At 45.6% G+C, this 19,822-nt stretch overlaps 1 protein-coding gene across 2 annotated transcripts in view; it reads left to right on the forward strand.

Moving 5' to 3' along the window:
- Positions 1-19,822, forward strand: part of PNPLA7 (patatin like domain 7, lysophospholipase) — a 1,876,659-nt gene that overhangs the window by 1,054,462 nt on the left and 802,375 nt on the right. For both annotated transcript variants that reach the window (XM_085610534.1, XM_085610541.1), the window contains exons 24-25: positions 16,866-17,034; positions 18,187-18,369. In XM_085610534.1, coding sequence (XP_085466660.1) covers positions 16,866-17,034; positions 18,187-18,369 — 352 coding nt within the window. The remainder of the gene's footprint in view (positions 1-16,865; positions 17,035-18,186; positions 18,370-19,822) is intronic.

A 19,822-nucleotide genomic window follows, 5' to 3' on the forward strand; every position in this document is an offset into this window, starting at 1 on the left:
CATCGTTCTTTTGCCCACTACGCCTCCCCAGTTTAGACATGGCCATATGCAAATCAGTCTTGACCCTGTGCCTCATGGGAACAGTCCAGCCCGAACTGCCAAGCCATGTGGGCCATCTTACGGTTACTGTCTCTCCCATCAAAGAGCTCTTGTTTTCCTATAGTTGAGGATAGTTTCCTTCCCGGCTGCAATAGGTAATTTCTACTTTTTGCTGACTTCATTATTCTTGGAAGTTTTATCTGTCACCGTAGTAGTAGTTTTGCACCTAAACTCTGGGATATAGCATATCTCCCTGCCTTTCCCTTTTTTTGTGGCACCAGTTCACTCCTCTTTATTCCATTGCCTCACTCTTTGGCAGTGGAGTATTCTTCAGAGATGCAACTTCTGTTGCGCACTTAGTCACTTGCTTAGTGTTTCATGGACCCCACGAGCAGTGTGGAATCCTCTTCTCTGGTGCGCAGCCATGTAGTGAGAATATGCCCTCTGGATCTAACATCTCTATACATCACCTCAACTTTAGCATTGTGGTATCACATTGAACCTCACCGGCATCCTACTGCGATACCTCAGGAAGGCTTGCCTATATTCGACATGGGGGTCACTGCTCAGTAACATCCTTCCTCTTGGCCACCTTGTGGATCTCTCAGACCTTCTCTTCTCTGTGATCCTAATGCCCTCCTCTCAAACACTCAGTCTTTCTTTTCTCATTATGGTGTCACATGATGGTGTCCTTTCCCAAAAGACCCGAAACGATGCATCACATTACAGATATGAGCAGAAGTTGCTAAGTGTGGCACTGAAGCATGCAAACTTTCCTTGGGGTTTCAGATATAATACTGACTTGTTCTTGGCAATCTTTTTACAGGTTAATGTAGGCTTCCTAGAATAGAAGAAACTCTGATCTTTCACATCCTCTCTGCTCACATTCAAGGCCCCTCAAGTACTGGGAATATCTGATAGAGATGTCTAGGCACAGATTCCTTATCTTAGAACAGGGATACTCAAAGTGCAACCCAGGGGCCGCATGCAGACCACCTGACCTTTAATTGCGGCCTCCTGGTGAACATCCAAACTGGACTGCTGTTCACTTGACCGAGCAGAAACATACAGAAAGCTGTGAAACAAACGGGCATACTTTATTTACATGATAACTAAAGTAACCGTAAAGAAGAAAAAGTGTCCTAGACAACTTATCTTTAGGAACTCCTTTAGCTTTAAAGACCTCTTGCTCTAAACATGTAAAAACATGATAATCTCTCCACACTTCAAAAATGTGTATTTTATTAACATGCATGAGCGTTTTACCTTAGTAGATCAGATTATATCACTGCATTGAGCGGCATTTATTAGCAGTGGTAGTTTTCAACCATGATCTTTGAAACATTAATAGCCACCCCCATTCTGAAAACAATGCCATTAGTGAACCAAGAGGCGAGTCATTTATCAGATTCACCTTGTGTGTAGCCTTGGAGCCACATTATAGTTCGGTCTCCCCGTTTTCCATTTTTACAGATTTTTACAGAAAAATACAGACTCAAAACACTGTCTGTCCTGTTTGTAATTATTTTTAAAAGCGGAAAAATACAGATAATTTAGCTCTTTTCGAGTGATTCACCATGCTGAAATTAATGACTGTCAGGCCAGTTACTGTACATATTGACAGCATGGGAAGATACAAAGCTCAATGAAATGTACTTAAATGACTGCATATCTCAACATGTATATGTATTATACTAATTTGTTAATGTGGGTTAATTCATTTTTTTACTTTTGGCTGTGTAAGGTCCTGAAACCTGACAAGCATCAAAGTATGAGCCCATGTTTAGCCGTTAAATAAATACAGAAATATACGAGTTATACCCTCATCTGTTTACATACCACAAAATAAATATGGATAAATACTAAGAAGATGGCCCAAAAATAAATATGGATAAATACAGATGGAAATGTTCCTAAATGAAATACCATAAAAAAACCAGGAGCCCTAATTTTAGTTTATTAAATAAAGCACAAGAAAAGGTTTTGTTCAGCACACAACCTGACCGTATATCTTTAAGGGGCTTTCATATGTGGTAATGAAGAAATGGGAGGCAAAGTGAAATTAACCAGCACTTAGGATCAAACATTTTTTTCAAGTGGGGAAGCCAGGACTGTTACCAGGTTTTCTGGTTTTACTGGTTTGGAATTCAGCCACCAGTTGAGTATCTCTTTGCCTCTCAGGTTTTACATCAAAAGTTAATGCTTTGACTTTAATTCTTGGTGCATGAGAATAGAGCATTGGTGACAGACCGAAGTCATGTGAAGGATTAGTTTGTTGTCTACACCTAGCATTTGCTCCACTTCCCTCTACACACAACTTTTATCATCCTGACGCTCGCATTTCTGGCATCAGTGCGGCTCTTAGGCATGCCACAGACAATTCTTGAGCAGTAACCTTGCATGCCGGTAGGTGGAGTCATTCAGCTCGGCTGCATTCACTCAAGATGTGATGTGGACGGTCCCTAAAAAGGCGCCACCCCAGCATGCTGACATCAATTCTTTTCATTCCATGCTAGTCAGCGTAGATCTGAAAGAGCTGCCCCCAGTCATTTTTTAACTAAGCTTTTTATGATGTTATGTCTTGATACTTTTCTGAGAGTCCTTTCTCCTGGTGTGTTAGTGCATCAACTCAACAAACCAACGGGTTTTAAACCCTGTGGTGCATGCCACAGTTTGATGTCTGAGACAGACCCACACTTGTTTTTTTTGTGGTGCATGATTCCGAAGGCACTGAGGGAACGTTCCCTGAAGCTCCTCGCTGCCCAACGTCAGACGGCACTGAGACATTCTTGATACCAGTTGCACAGAAGGTCTTGGGATTGCGCGCGGTGCCACTTCCGATGATCGTTAAAGTCAAATCATTCTTCGACTTCTCCGTACAGATCCAAATCGCAGGATGAGGCGTGGGAATGACAACACCGCTCAAGGCCTCACTCCTCCAAGGAGCCTGTGTCTGGGTCACCTCCCAGAGTTCCCAGAGAGACCCCTCCCATACTCAAAGAGTTAAACGAGGCCATGCAACTCATATTTGCACTGCCCGACCCCTCTGGGATGCTTTTGGGCCCCATAGGCTTGGGAGGGGCTCCTGCTGTATTTCTGCCAGCAGGTTCGCCCTTGGCACCTGTCATGTCCCACGGGTATGGTGTTGGGTCTGGAGTAAGCCCACCCATGAGACCATGACTGTCCATGGAGCCTGCTCCAATGCTGTCGTTCCCAGCGCTGCCAAAGCCCCACTGCGGCGCCGACCCCATCGCCATCCCTGATTTGGATACCTGGCCGGATCGGCGTTGCCTGATGTTGACTCTGGCACCGGCGAGCGAGTCCATGCAGTGCCTTTTTAATTGGTTGGCCTGGAGAAGTGAATGCTTGGGAGGAGTTAGAAGACCCTTATTCATTCCATCACCCCCTAGATGAACCAGTAACAACTGGCATAAAGAATTAGTGGGGAGACCAGTGGGTTAAACATCTGGACTTCGGCTTGGTCTCTCCTCCTACCCTGGCTACGGAGGAGGGAGCCTCCTTTAGAATGGTTGGTGTGGAGAGCAGCTGAGGTCCTGGACTTTCATTGGCCCTCAGTGGCAGTCAGGGCGAATGTCTTGATGGAGGTGCTTAAGCTGGGAGTTACCTCTTCAGAACCTCTCTTCCCATTCAACAATGCCCTCACTGATGTCCTAATTGGCTCCTGTGCAAAGGGCAATTGCCCACTGCCATAGCTCCACTCCTGGGGACTCCAGTTTCATCACCCAGCATCCCACCCCGGAGAGCTTGGTGTTCCAAACCTCCACCTCAAGGATCAACTCCAGCATGTGCCCTACCACTCCACAGATAGGACTCCAAAAGGCTGGATACCTTTGGCAAGAGGATGTTCTCTTCTACCAGCCTAGCACAGCGGTTAATGAACACTGTCTGTATTTTGGGCTGATGCACCCACACTGTGTGGGAGTCAGTTGAGGAACTGCTGCCCATGGTACTTACATGCCATGCCTGGTTGAGAACCACAGGCTTTTCAGAGGATGACCAAACATCCATAATGGATATGCCCTTTGATGACTCTTGCCTGTTTAGCGAAAAGGCAGACTCGGCGCTTGAGTATTTTAAAGACTGTAGAGCTATGGCCCAGTCTTTGGGGCTGTCCATGGCCTTCAGCCAATCCCAGTCTGCCTTTCGTGGCATACCAACTGCACCCTTTCCTGTCCCCTACCAACACCAGTAGACTTCCCAGTCTTTTTGTGGCTGCGGTTCCCACAAACCACGTGGGAACAACAGCCAGAAGTCGGGCCTGTCCACTATTCCCTTGGTAGCTGCAGCCTCAAAACTCCATTAGTTTGCCCTTATGCCAGCACAGGCACCCAGTGGGGGGCATGGTAAGCCTTCACTTGCCCCACTGTGAGTCCATAACATTAGACAAGGGGGTTTTACAGATTGTCCGAAGGGGCTAATCCATCCTCTTTCTGGAAACCACCACACCCATGCCACCCACTTACGATCATCTTGCCTTGCTCCATCAGGAAGTGTTGCCCCTTTTATCCAAAGGGGCTATTTGGTGGTTGTCGGCATAAGAAGTAGGCCATTGTTGCTATTTCTGCTACCTCTTGGTGCCAAAAAAAGGCGGAGGCGGCCTCCTTGTTCTAAAGATGTGCCTTTTCAAGTTCTTCCTGAAGAAAAAGAGGTTAAAGATGAACACCTTTGCTCAGTTCCTGTCTGCCCTGTATTGTGGAGAATGGAACTTAGTGTTGGATTTGCAGGACTCGTATTTCCACATCCCCATCCTGCCTGCAGAATGACGTTACCTCCAATTCACGGTGTTCCAGGAGCACTTTCAGTTCACTGTGATACCAGTTTCCCCAGCCACTCACCCCTTCCGAGGATTCAGACTACGTTACTATCAGAGGCACCAATATGGGCTCCGCAGCAGTAAAAGCAAGCCTACCGATCCTTTCAAGTTAGAGACAGAGAACCAGCCTGCCAACGTACAGGCCCCAAAGAGCACTACTCAACCCATACCCCCGCCTGCCCTCCTGCAGTTGCCGCAAAACCATTTTAATTTGCGCTCTATGGCACACGATATCTTGGTCGAAGAAGGGGTCGAAGAAGACTGCGAAATTCCTACTACCCTTTGTGATGCCTCAATAGAACCTGAATCCGGCCCTCACATTTCTGATGTGTTCTCCCTTCGAGCTGCTACACAGCTATCCTCTGCGGCTCTTCTTGGTGGCCACTACATCAACCAGGAGGGTCAGTGAGGTGCAACATCTATCGGACCATCCTCCTTACATCAGCTTTTTCTCTAGAAAACTGGTTCTTATTATGCATGCATCTTTCATGCCAAAAGTTGTCACTTCTTTCCATGTTGCCCAAAGTATCATTCTACCTAGGCCTGGACGGTAAATTCCGTTCCGCTCGCGTAATTTGGGTAATTTCGCGTTCCGTGGAGAACGCGGAATTGCCCAAAATTCTGCGTTCCGCGGCTTTGTGGAATTTTTTGCTTGTTCGTGTTCTCAAAATGCATGTTCGCGGAGATATTTGCCCCCGAGCACACAAACAGCGTTCGCGAACCGGAAAAAAGCATCGCGAACAAGCAATTCCGAGTGTTCGTGGAATTTCTGCGTGCTCGCGGAGATTTTTTACCATTTCGCAGAGCTTTGCCTAGCGTGACTACGCAAATTCCGCCCACCTCTAATTCTACCTACCTTTTTCGCTCTGCCTCACCCTTCCAAGGAGGAGGAGAGACTAAATCGACTGAACCAAAGGGAGTTCTTTCCTTCTACATTGATCACACCAAAGACCATCGAATGGCCGATCAACTCTTGATTGGGCTCACGGGAGCAAAAAAGAAAAGGCTGTGTGGAAGCAGCCCATCTCTCGATGGGTTGCGCTCTGCATTATGATCTGCTATGACCTAGCAAAAAAGCAGCCTCCTTGAGGAAATATGAATTTTGTGATCAGTTATGTCCCCTATCGTAGACCCCAACGGCTCCATGTGCATACTATAAGTACATGTATGTTCCCTCCAGTTTCAGTTATGAAGACGCAAATACATGTGCGTCCACCGTCAACATGTCCTCTTTTGGATCCGCTATGAATGGGTCAGATATTCCATTCCTAAGTATGAAAGGCCACCGACTTTATGTGGTTCGCTTTCCACATTTTACAGACTCAGGCGAGTAGGCCCTGAATTCTGCCATCAAGCCTTTTCCTGCCTTCTGCCTCTGAAAGCTCCAGTCCGAGCCTGCATCTGTATCCATGAACTTTGTCCTACTCCCTGCGCGGCTAACGGTGCCTGATCCAGCCTGTTGCCTGCCAAAAACTGTATTTCACCTTCAAGATTATCTGCTCCGCTCCTCATCCGATGCATTCCTGTCTAGTAGTTTAGGTAAACATTCTTCCAGCTACCGTGCAAAGGGCCAGGCCTCACTGTCCTCATGCAAGTAATTCATAGCCCCTGTTACCATGGAAGATTCCTGCCCCCTCGCATCTCATGTAGACACTTAGACGCTTGTACACGCACTAACAGTCAGTATAGAATAGATTCCGTCCGAGAGACTTTTCCTTTTGGATAATACAGTTCTTTAAACATAAGATATCAGATATGATTTGGGATTAGGTTGACATGACCCCCCAGACTTCTGTCTCCACATGTAGAGCTAAATGTCAAGTCCCCTTCACCCTCTAGTTGCACGTCAATCACACGTCATGCGGCTGCGCGCGCATCTCTGCCAAGTATTTCTGCTGACATTGCAGGATTCTCTCATGGATCCACCCACTTGTGACATCATGTTTAATGACGTATTTAGTTACGCCTATGTTTTCGCCTTTTTTCATTACGTATGTGTATTATATCTGTATTATCAGCTGTTACGCCTCTTGCATCTGTCTTAATGTAATGCTTTCCATATAAATACCATTACTTGTCAATAATGTATTGCCTTCCTTCCTGAACCTTCATGGTGATGGAATTTGAAGCCTGCAGTTCGAACTGTAATTCCTTTGTAGAGGAATAAAGCCTTTTAGAACCTCTAATACCACGGATTCTGCCTCTTCTATTTACTGAGTTATTCTTACTAGACTTTACCGCATAAAAAATAGTACCGGTAATGAAATATTTACCACATAAATTGGCGCCCGAATAGGGACACTTTCTCATCTCACGCGCCGGAGGTGCGTTGCAGGCCCGGTCTCCTGCCACAGCTGAACGGACAAAAACGCGTACCTGCAGGATTTCCTGTATCTCCCTCCGGCCAAGCGGGGGTGACTGAGGCTGCGATCAACACCCAGACGAGGCGGTGAGAAGTGCGAAGTATCCCGACCAGAGCCTAGCTGAGAGAGCAAGATCCGAGGTATACAGAGGCCCACCAGGTTCCGAAGTTCCGAGTCGAGTCGAGTCCAGTCCAGTCCGGTCCAGTTTCAGTTCAGTTCCGAGGCCTTCCGTTCCGCGCTACCCGGTGAGTACCATTGTCGGGGAGGCATTTAAACGTGCACATAGTCTGTGCCGGTCAAGACGGGTTTGGGTACACAAATCCGGTCTGCACTGTTTCAGCAGTGTATCTGTACTGTTTAGCAGTATATCTAGTATGTCTTGCATATAATTAAGTATTATTTAGTGTTAGTATTATGTCAGTAACTAGTTTTCTATTAGTTATCATCGTTCGTTAAACTATTAAATATTAAATGTTTTAATACGTTCTACATATTGTGGTGTGAATGATTGTTCATTATTGTGTTTATTGTATTAAGTGTGTTCAAGTAATAAGGTCTAAAAATGCCTCTCTTTTCGAAATTAAGACAGATCAAAACCAGAAAAGGTGTACTCGAAGAAGCTGTTCCCATCCCACCTAGGGACACTCCAGGGTACTTTATGTATCATAAGCATGGCCTAGATGCCGTGTTATTTCTTGATTTATGGGTGGACTACACCAAAGAGTTGCCAGAAAGTCAGAGGTGGCCCGCAGCGGGGACCTGGGATGCAGATTGCATCATGAGAGTAGAAGAAGAATTATGGAAAAAGAAAGCCAGACAGTCACAGAAAGATGCCATTGAATTATGGCGTAAAGAATCATATAGACGTACAGAAAAAGCACTCAGACAGGAAGAGAAAAGTAAGGAGAATTCAAATAAAGCCCGAGAAAATCTATTAATTGAGGAAGGTACCCGAGTAAAATCAGAACAAGTAGATAGACAAAGAAATACCCTTATGAATGGTATGTATCCTCTTTTGGCCGAAGGGTTACCTCAGGCCACCCCGGAAATACCGAAAAACTTGACACCCCCATTACTCCCGATAAAAGCACATCCTAAAACAGCAAAAGACGTTTTCCTTTCCTCCTATTTAGATGACGTAGCTCCCGAGTATGCTAATACCATACCACACACACCGCTTGCTGATGGTGTTCAACGTCAAGATCATCCGTCTGTATCCCCGCAACAACAAACTCCTACGCCCATTCCCACAGGTCCATCCGTTTCTACTGTTTTTCCCGCATCTACAATTTCTATCTTACGTCCAACGAATCCTTTCTTGCCCAGCACCTCAGATGGTGCTACAGGAGGTACGACAGACATGTTTGCCACACCGCCGCGAAATAAACAGACCCTTAGAGATTTAGCACTCCAACGTACACCCCAACTAGCGACATCCGACATGTTTAAAGAAACATCTTGTGGATTGTAGATACGATCCAGTGCCAGGTAAACAGGACAGATTGCTACTATCATCACTACGTATACGACGAGCTACATTGTATTTAATGACGATACCAGGAAAGACCACGTCCACCTAGACAGGATCAGAATCAACATCAAATCCCTCAGCATGCACAATCTAGGCCGGCTCCGCAACAGCCAGCTCCACAACAGACCGTAGCACCACCACAAGTGCAGCCTATTGCTGCCACACAAGCAACAACGCAACAGATGTACCAGTATGCACAAAATGACTATCCCGATTATCAGCGTTACACATGAAATAGCCTAGAGAGGGAAGTTGGCTTACCCCTTATCGAGGTTCCTGTAGATCAAGAGGGACCTTATGTACATAGTGAACTATTAGGGGAAGACAGAAAGTTTTTACTTGATACAGGGGCAAGCAGAACAACTATACGACGCAGTGAAGTTCCAGGGGCACCCCTCTCAGGCTCACAGAATATTTCCCTTGGATTCTCAGGAAAGCCTATCATTAATGAAGTAACGCAACCCCTTCCACTTACGGTTGGTCCATTGACACGAACTACAGATTTATTGCTTACTAAATCATGTCCAGAAAACTTGTTAGGTATAAAAACATTGAAAGCTCTAGGAGCTATAATATGTTGTTCTCCGGAAGGAGTACGATTATTTTTACGTGACTTCAAAGGTCACTACGTGTCTAGAGACATGGATCACCGGCTGCAGAATTTACCTACACATCTATGGGCACAAGGCCCAACTGATGTTGGTTGCATGAACATTACACCATATCGAGTCACACTAAAAACAGGAGTAGTACTACCACGAATGCGACAATACAAGTTACCACCAGATGCTGTTGTGGCTTTGCTGCAAATCATTGACGAGCTCATTGCACAAGGAGTGGTTGTAGAAACCGACTCCAATGTATGTAATTCCCCCATAATTCCGATTCTTAAAAGAACGGATCCAAAAGCACCACCAGTATATCGATTAGTTATTGATCTGCGCGAATTAAATAAATGCATTGTACCACAATATCCTGCGGTCCCAGATATCTCTTCATTACTAACAGCTATTGACTCAGAAGCAACGTTCTTCACTGTAATTGATCTCAAGAATGCTTTCTTTAGCGTCCCAATAGATCCGGAAAGTCAATATTTGTTCGGATTCAGTTTGAATGGACGAAGTTTTAAATTCACACGCGCACCTCAAGGATTTACAGAAAGCCCCAGCATCTATAGCCAAGCACTGAAACGAGAACTTGACAGTATCCACATGCCAATTAACACTGCCTTGCTTCAATATGTCGATGATCTGCTGATCACCGCCCGAAGCGAACCTGAATGTGAAACAGCGTCACTGACGGTTTTGAAATTTCTGGCAGACAAGGGGGACAAAGTGTCCCCTTCTAAGCTGCAATTCTGTGTCCAGCAAGTTGTTTACCTTGGGCACTCGCTGTCCAAGGAGGGAAGACAGCTTACACCTGATCGCATCCAGTTAATCGCTAACATGCCACCACCCAAGACACAAAAGGAGGTGCGGGCTTTTATAGGTCTCACTTCATACTGTAGGCAGTGGATCCCTCAATATGCATTTCTAGCAAAACCACTCATCCAGTTGACAACACAGGAGGCAGCCACATCGACTGTTCTCCCTTGGACTCAAGAACATACACATGCCTTTGAAAGCTTAAAGAAAGCTTTATGCCAAGCACCTGTTTTAGCAACACCATGTTACAGTAAACAGTTTACACTCTTTGTTACAGAACGCGAAGGTACTGCCTTGTCAGTACTCACTCAGGAACAAGCAGGATCACACAAACCATGTGCTTATTTCTCTAGTACATTAGATCCAGTAGCTCAGGCTCTTCCTGCGTGCCTGAAATCGGTGGCAGCAACAGCTTTAGCAATCCGACAAAGCGATGCCATAGTGTTAGGACATCAATTGACAGTACAAGTACCACACGCAGTAGAGGTTCTCTTGAACCGCACACAAACACAACACTTGACTATAGCGAGACTCACCGGTTATGAATTAACATTGTTTCAGCCACATAGAAATCAGACGTTGTAATACGTTAAATCCTGCCACACTTTTGCCAGTAAATGGAACAGATCCATTAGCACATGATTGTATTGAAGTCATTACTATCACGACGAAACCCAGACAAGACTTGACAGATATCCCTTTATCAGATCCAGACTTGACATTGTATGTAGATGGTTCATGTATGAGAACAAGTACAGGAGAGTTAGTGGCCGCTTACGCAGTCACAACAGACACTGAAGTCATTGAAACAAATTGTATTAACACTTTGTCAGCTCAAGCAGCAGAGCTCATCGCTCTGACACAAGCCTGTATACAAGCCAAAAATAAGAAAGTCAACATATACACAGATTCACGTTATGCATTCGGAGTCGTCCATGACTTCGGCGTGCTGTGGCGAGAGAGAGGTTATTTAACTTCTCATGGTGCCCACATCCAACACGGACCCCTCATTCAAGCCCTATTAGATGCGATTCATTTACCTACTGCAATATCGATTATGAAATGCAAAGCCCATACAAAAGTTACCGATATCATTTCTCAGGGTAACGACTTAGCTGACAGAACAGCTAAACAGACTGCTCAGAATCAGACTCACACAACTGACACGACAAAGACAATAGTTCTGACACCAACACATTGCATGACAGTTAAGGATCCCGCCCTTGATATAATTGACATACAGACACATGCTACACCAGAAGAAATAAAGAAATGGACTGAATTAGGAGGGATCCAAACGGATCAAGGATGGATGACGAAGGAAAAATCTATATGGTTTCTTCCCGACTCCATGGTTCAAGTCATCATTAACACAATACATAGTCCAGCGCACCTAGGAGAAAAAGCTATGCTAGACAGCATTCAACACATTTGGTTCAACAAACACTTGCGAGCAGCAGCCAAACAGAAAGTACGTACCTGTATGATATGTTGTCAGTTTAATCCAGGTAAAAGCATCCCCGTAGAGCAGGGTGGATTTCAACCTCCCGATCATGCTTTTGAAGTCCTCCAGATGGATTATATCCAGATGGAACGATGTCGAGGATTCAAATATGTTCTCGTAGTTGTTTGTGCTCTTTCCCGTTGGACAGAAGCCTACCCGGTTTCAGATTACACTGCCCCGACTACTGCCAAACAGCTAGTTCGAGAATTCTTCCCACGATATGGTTTGCCACGTGTTGTATACTCAGATAACGGCCAGCCATTCTCATCCGAACTAATGAAACACGTTTCACTTTTGTTAGGTTACCAATGGAAATTCCACTGTGTCCGACATCCCGAGGCAGCAGGTCTCGTGGAACGTCATAATCAAACCCTGAAAATCAGATTGTCCAAAATATGTAGAGAAAAAGGTGTCGATTGGATAGTAGCCTTACCAGTTGCGCTCTTTTACATGAGAATGGTAGCACATTCTCGAACAGGGCTATCCCCGTACGAGGTGATCTTCGGTAGACCACCAAATATGTGGGGGACGCCTATACCTCGCAAAATCACTGATGTTGACTGTAATATGCTGACAGATTACCTGGCTTCCTTGATGTCTGCACTACAATCTTGTCGTTCACAGGTAGCTGCAGCTTTTCCCGATAACACTGAGGTGAAGCCCCATGATGTGGTTCCAGGTGACCTGGTTCTGGTGCGGAATTTCGACCGGAAGACCCAACTGGAGCCTAGGTGGAAATCGCCTAAACTCGTTCTACTAACAACAAGGACAGCCGTGAAGATCGAGGGACGTTAAGGGTGGTTGCATTCGAGTCATATCAAAAAATTTTATGGACTACCGTCCGATGTGAACACTCAACCCTGCATTCCCTCACAGACAGACTCAAAGCTTCCCTTGGTTGAACAAATGAAAACGGAACTTTATAAACTGAAATTAAGGTCTAGCAAGTCAGACAATTTGATTGTTTAAGTCCTCTCCAAGGTGAATCGGTTGAATTTGTCTCTGACATGTATCCTCTAGACCGAAATAGAGAGAGAAATCGACAGATGCAGCTTAAAAAGCATGCGTATTGTAAATCACTTCGTAGTCCCTGCACAGTAACATTATTAATTTTGTTTTTTCTAAGTCTTCTGATCATCATTTCTAGTATATTGCTGCATATGTATTACCCTATTTCTAAACGTGCTTACAATGTTACTGCTGAACATTCTTTTAGCGAATTACCTCCGCATGAGTTGTCTTATAGATTTGCGCTGCACAACAACACATTCATTAGTATGTTACATCATTCCCATCAGACCAGCAATGCTACAAATTGTTGGATATGTGGCCGACTCCCTCCCTATCAGAACTATAAGGGAGTTTTGCCCCTCTTTCCATATCCGTTCACACACAATGGCTCCTGTGGAGCATGGTTTAGTTTAATTCCCTAGATTCAAATTCAGTAGTTTATCAAGACAACTGGGTATGGGGAAACCTGAACCTAGTTTTGCTTAAAGTCTGCTACCCTAACAAGGAGGGACTTCCCAAAAGAACAGGAACTGATCTAGAAATTGAAGTATATGGATTAGGTAATTTTACACTTAACCTCCTGATTCTGAATGTCGAATCCGAAGCTACACCAATCTTGCCCGCTATGTCAGTATTCCCAGTTAAAGGGGAATTATGTGTAAGAAAGAATGGTTCCATACACATGGGCCATAGTAAATGCACCACTGTAATAAAATTCAGTGATCAAGGCAAATCTACATTTAGAGCTTCCCGTCATTCTTACTTCATATGTGGCCAGACCGCATATATACGTCTACCTCTAGACTGGGATGGTACCTGTTACATAGCATTCCTTCTGCCACCTGTTTTCCTAGCTCCTCCTGATTATCACAGAAATACCCATTTAGTACACAATAGACAGCAGAGAGATCTCCCGATTGTCGATTACACTGAAACGGCATGGGAGCAATATACAGATTTCAATAAAGGTTTCTTTCCCTATATAGGTACAGTCACTAATAGTAAGCTGATACGTAGATTAACTAGAACCCTTGAAGCAGTAGTGAACGAGACTACTTCCGCCTTAGGCAATTTAACAGAAGAGCAGTCTGCTATGCGGATTGTTGTGCTTCAAAATCGTCTTGTCCTTGACGTCATCCTGGCCGATAGGGGCGGAGCTTGTAGGGTCATCGGATCAAGTTGCTGTGTTTTCATACCAGAAAATTCGCCGTCAGTATATAAAGCCATAACTCGCCTTCATAAGATTATAAGCCAGATACACCAGAGTCCAGGCACCTGGACTTGGTCCGGTTGGTTCTGGAGCGTGTTGTCAGCCTGGGGATGGAGGATCCTATCCTTCCTAGGTATTGGCTTTTTCATACTATTCAGTTGCTGCTTATGTCTACAATGTGGGCCAGCGATTTGTGGTCTGTGTGCCACATCGTGTATCCCGCATCCAAGTTTTCGTTCAAGATCCCGGAAGAAGAAAGAAGAACAAATGATGCTATATGAACAGATCGATGGATTGATGAAGATCGATATCTCCTGAGGGTCCGTAGGGGACAAGGAGGGAATGAGGAAATATGAATTTTGTGATCAGTTATGTCCCCTATCGTAGACCCCAACGGCTCCATGTGCATACTATAAGTACATGTATGTTCCCTCCAGTTTCAGTTATGAAGACGCAAATACATGTGCGTCCACCGTCAACATGTCCTCTTTTGGATCCGCTATGAATGGGTCAGATATTCCATTCCTAAGTATGAAAGGCCACCAACTTTATGTGGTTCGCTTTCCACATTTTACAGACTCAGGCGAGTAGGCCCTGAATTCTGCCATCAAGCCTTTTCCTGCCTTCTGCCTCTGAAAGCTCCAGTCCGAGCCTGCATCTGTATCCATGAACTTTGTCCTACTCCCTGCGCGGCTAACGGTGCCTGATCCAGCCTGTTGCCTGCCAAAAACTGTATTTCACCTTCAAGATTATCTGCTCCGCTCCTCATCCGATGCATTCCTGTCTAGTAGTTTAGGTAAACATTCTTCCAGCTACCGTGCAAAGGGCCAGGCCTCACTGTCCTCATGCAAGTAATTCATAGCCCCTGTTACCATGGAAGATTCCTGCCCCCTCGCATCTCATGTAGACACTTAGACGCTTGTACACGCACTAACAGTCAGTATAGAATAGATTCCGTCCGAGAGACTTTTCCTTTTGGATAATACAGTTCTTTAAACATAAGATATCAGATATGATTTGGGATTAGGTTGACATGACCCCCCAGACTTCTGTCTCCACATGTAGAGCTAAATGTCAAGTCCCCTTCACCCTCTAGTTGCACGTCAATCACACGTCATGCGGCTGCGCGCGCATCTCTGCCAAGTATTTCTGCTGACATTGCAGGATTCTCTCATGGATCCACCCACTTGTGACATCATGTTTAATGACGTATTTAGTTACGCCTATGTTTTCGCCTTTTTTCATTACGTATGTGTATTATATCTGTATTATCAGCTGTTACGCCTCTTGCATCTGTCTTAATGTAATGCTTTCCATATAAATACCATTACTTGTCAATAATGTATTGCCTTCCTTCCTGAACCTTCATGGTGATGGAATTTGAAGCCTGCAGTTCGAACTGTAATTCCTTTGTAGAGGAATAAAGCCTTTTAGAACCTCTAATACCACGGATTCTGCCTCTTCTATTTACTGAGTTATTCTTACTAGACTTTACCGCATAAAAAATAGTACCGGTAATGAAATATTTACCACAGAGTGCTTTTGGGCCTACTCCACCAGGGTCAAGGCCGCTACTACTGCATTTGCTCACTAGGTGCCTGTCCTGAACCTCTGCCAAACTGCTACGTGGGTGTCACTCTACATGGTCACAAAGTACTATTGCTTGGACAGTAAGGTCTGTCGAAACAGGAATTTTGCCTGTTCGGTTCTCCAGGGCTTGAGTCTCTAACTGAATAACATGTTCTTTACCATCAGTAAAGTTTTTTCTGGTAGAGACTCTATATAACCGCAGATTCCTCACAGACCTTCCCATCCTCCCCACTCTGCAATCTGGGCTCTTCTCCCTAACATCCCATTAGAATCTGCCCACTGGTCAAAAAATTTGCTTTATATGGCACTTATATGGGCACTACGACATTACTTCAGACGTAGAGCCTATCAACACCACCTACTGGGGAATATTCAAAGGTGAAGAATCTGCGGTTAGATAACATTTCTACCAGAAAAAGCGTTACCAAAGGCAAGTAACATCTATCATGGAGAGGTGATATCAGAGGACTCTGGTCTCGGGTGGAAGCTTGCATCTACATCAACTTACTGGAGTAGCGAACAATTCGCTTGGCGCTGAAGGCGTTCATCCTGTTCATCAGGAGGAACAGGTACATGTGCTCAGAGACATGATGACCGACATGTGCTACTGTACAAACAGAGCAATGTCAGGTCGTGGGTCCTGTGCCAGAAGGATCTACATCTCTGGAAGGGGCTGAATGCTCAGGGCATATCCCTGTTCGCCCAATACCTGGCAGGGTCTTTGAACGCGAGGGCAGACTAACTTTTCTGCCATTGCGTAGCGTATCACGAAAGGCAGTTACACTCTGAGGTGGCACATGGCTTTTTCCAACAATGGGGAATACCTTGGCTTGATATGTTCACTACTGGAGAGAGCGTGGAATGTCAAAGCTTTTGCATGTTGAAATTCCCAAGGCCATCCTCTATAGGAGACTAATTTTGCCTACACTAGGTCTTGAGACTCTTGTACGCTTTTCTGCCCCTCCCTCTCCTGCCCAGAGTACTGAGAAGGATCAGGAGACCCTGCCCAAGTCTATGAAGAGACAGTGAAGAGAGTGGGGTACCTGGAACTTCTGGCCATGAGCGTTTGTCGTCCAATCTGGCTGCCCTTTCAGGCGAACCTCCTGTCGCAGTAGGGTAGGGTTTTGCACTCAAGGTTGCACATCTTACACAGTCCACACAGCTCGCTTATTAATTTGGCAAAAATGAGAGAGGCGAAGAATGCAGAGATTGGAACCATAACCTAAGTAACATAGCATCTTCAGTGGGTATACATTTACAATTTATCTAATTACATTTTATGCGCTTGCAACAGTAATACATTGGCAATAAATGATTAATGTTTTTTCTAATGTTGCCTCCCAACACATTGCATTACAGTGTCCATGAGTACAGGTTGTCCAGCTGGCTTGGGCAGCAGGAGGATATCCATCGCATTGTCCTGTACCAGTCCGACAGCTCGCTGACTCCCTGGACCCAGCGCTGCATAAGACAAGCGGACTGCATCCTGATAGTGGGAGTCGGAGACCAAGAGCCCACTGTTGGAGAGGTGAGTTGGGCCCACGTGGAAAAAATATAAGCCACAGGTCCCTATTATAGTACAGACAGGCCTGCAAAGTACTGTCAATGATGCTTTGAAAAGAATGGGTAATAGCATCTGTAAATACATAGTGCTTTGTACGCTTTACAACATTCCATTGGCCAGGTGGAGTGCTAGACCATTTATAGTTAGTCGAGGGCTGTAGTGCAAAGTGTAGATTGTCAATTTGGATAACTCTGAAATATCTTGCCTTTTATAATCCAAGATATGCCTATATAAAATTATGCAAAGTAAGTATTTTAAAATGAACGCATTCCATAGGACCGGGGAGCAGTCAGTACAACTTGCTTCCTAATTTGGCAAAAATAGAGGGATATTGAGCAGTTGTGGGTACCATACACCAGGTGTGCATAAGTAGGTCAAGGATGGCTTGCCCCATGTCAGATTTTCAGGACATCAATTTACATAACCAATTACTTATGCGTTGGTTCCTGGGAATACGAACCTGTTGGACAACCCTGGACTTGACAAATGCTGAAAATGTAATACTATGCGAATGGCAGCTAACTGCTGTTTCCTGCCATTTGGATATGATGCTCACTTGGCAGGTTCTTTATCATCTCCTCACAGAGTTCATGGATCTGTTAATTGGCACATGGCTTGAAGAGCCTATTAACTCAAGACGTAGGGCATTGCCCACACAACTTATGTCCTATGTTTTTGTGCAATGACAGCGTGACTCCCTGGTATGTGGGTGGTGCTCTAGTTCTGTCACAGCCTGTTGAAAAAAGATTCAGGGTCTGTTGTTGGGATAGTTAGGAGATGAGTTTGTTACAAGTACCCAGCATCTATCTGAAGTAAGTTTAGAGGTATGCAACTTCCTCTTCCTTCTCAGAAAAAATTCTTTATCCCTTCCACCTCTCGCAGCCATCCCGGTACTCCTCTGGTACCTTGACAATGGTTGACTGTTGAACTAATGTCTCACCATGCCTACAACCAGATGCTAAACCTATTAGACCAAGTTTTGGCTGTCAAGGGAACAATCGTAGTTTATTATCTGCTGTGCCATTCCAGTGTATTTGCTTGCTCCTTAATGTAATATTTTATATGATGGGTACTAAAGCCATCACATAACTAATATTGGTGTGTTTGTTTGTGTAGCTGGAAAGAATGCTGGAGAACACAGCGGTGAGAGCCCAGAAGCAGCTGATTTTACTCCACAAGGAGGACGCACCCCCGCCCTCCCGCACAGTCGAATGGCTCAACATGAGGGGCTGGTGCTCTGGCCATCTCCATATCTCCTGCCCCAGGAGGGTCTTCTCTCGCAGAAGCCTTCCCAAGCTGGTAAGAAACGTTCATTTGGTGGAAGCTGCAAGTGGTGATTGCTTAACATCACATAAGTGTACATGCTGTATTCACAGTGCTCTGGGAATACACGTGAAGCATGACTTGGGACACATGCCCTTTCCGGGTTCTTTTCAGGGTAGTTTGTCTACATACTGTTTGGATAATTTGATACGGAAATCTATTGAATGAGTCACAAGTAACTGAACTGCTAGACACAGTTATTGATAGTAAGTTCATCACATTGCCTCATTCTGTCCTGGTTACATGTGTGTGCCTGGCTACTGTGCCCGATCCAGCTGCCTCCTGGTGGTGTTAATAAGTAGGTAACCTGATCATTTTTTACGTTCATCTCATGGTGGAGTTGCAAACTTTTCTCAATGGTTATTGTAGAGTGAAAATTGTTTATGCCAGTACAAATAAAGATGTGCTCAAAGTAGCACGTTGTCAAAAAAGTACATTTATGGGACAGATTCACTAAGCAGATGGAAATACCTGTTCCGAACAAAGGGGCCCAGTCTTAAATCCTGGAAGTGTATGAGTTTCATAGATATTCCAGTATGGCAGGTATCTTTAAACTAATAAAGTTATGCAAGGTTCCGGTCTGGTTTAGGTTTCACGTTGCAGTGCCTTTTGCCATAAATATCTGAAAGAAACACGTTAGTTAGATTCCTCACCTTAGAATATCCCCAGGCGTCAGACTGGATCCGGAAGATTTTTCGTCAGCAATACCCCTTGCGCGTCGCTAGGCGTCGTCTGCGGCTCCGCGTCCGTCGTCGGCGTTGTGCGCCGGTATGACGTCGTCGGAGTACTTAGACGCCGCCCTCGCGCGCTGACGTCAGTTCTTCTTTTTTCCGCGCCAGTAAGCGCAGATCCGGGAGAGCTACCCCTTTTAGTCTTTTTTGACTAAATCTTTTTTGATCACTTTTGATCCTTGTCTGTCGACATCTGGTGCCGGTAGGATGCCTGGGTTCAAGGCTTGCGAGGATTGCCATCGACTGATGTCGGTGACCGACCACCACCGCCGGTGCCTCTACTGTTTAGGCCCCGACCACGACGCGGAGTCGTGTTCCGATTGCCAGGCCCTGACTTCGAAGGCTCGGCGGGAGCGGTCCCGCAAGCTTCTCGAGCTTCGCCACTCGGCTCCGCGTCGTGCGCGATCCCGGTCCAGGAGGAGGTCCAAGGATCGCTCGCGGAGCCCTAGCCGACGCCACCATCGATCGTCGGGCTCCAAGTCGGCGGGTAAGTCCAAACGCTCTAAGAAGTCCAAGCGGCGACATCGCTCTTCGGACTCCCCTCGCCGGTCGCGCGACTCGGCCGAGGGTCCAAGTGGTTCCACCCCCGCGGCTCCGGCGGAGCCGCAGGCGCCGCGCCCGTCCCCATACCCTCCGGTCCCTGGGACTAACGCGACGCCGGCGGAGGTCAGTGCCTTCCTCTCGGCCATGAGGAGCCT

Source organism: Triturus cristatus, chromosome 1_2 (assembly GCF_964204655.1).
Source record: "Triturus cristatus chromosome 1_2, aTriCri1.1, whole genome shotgun sequence".
Taxonomy (NCBI): domain Eukaryota; kingdom Metazoa; phylum Chordata; class Amphibia; order Caudata; family Salamandridae; genus Triturus; species Triturus cristatus.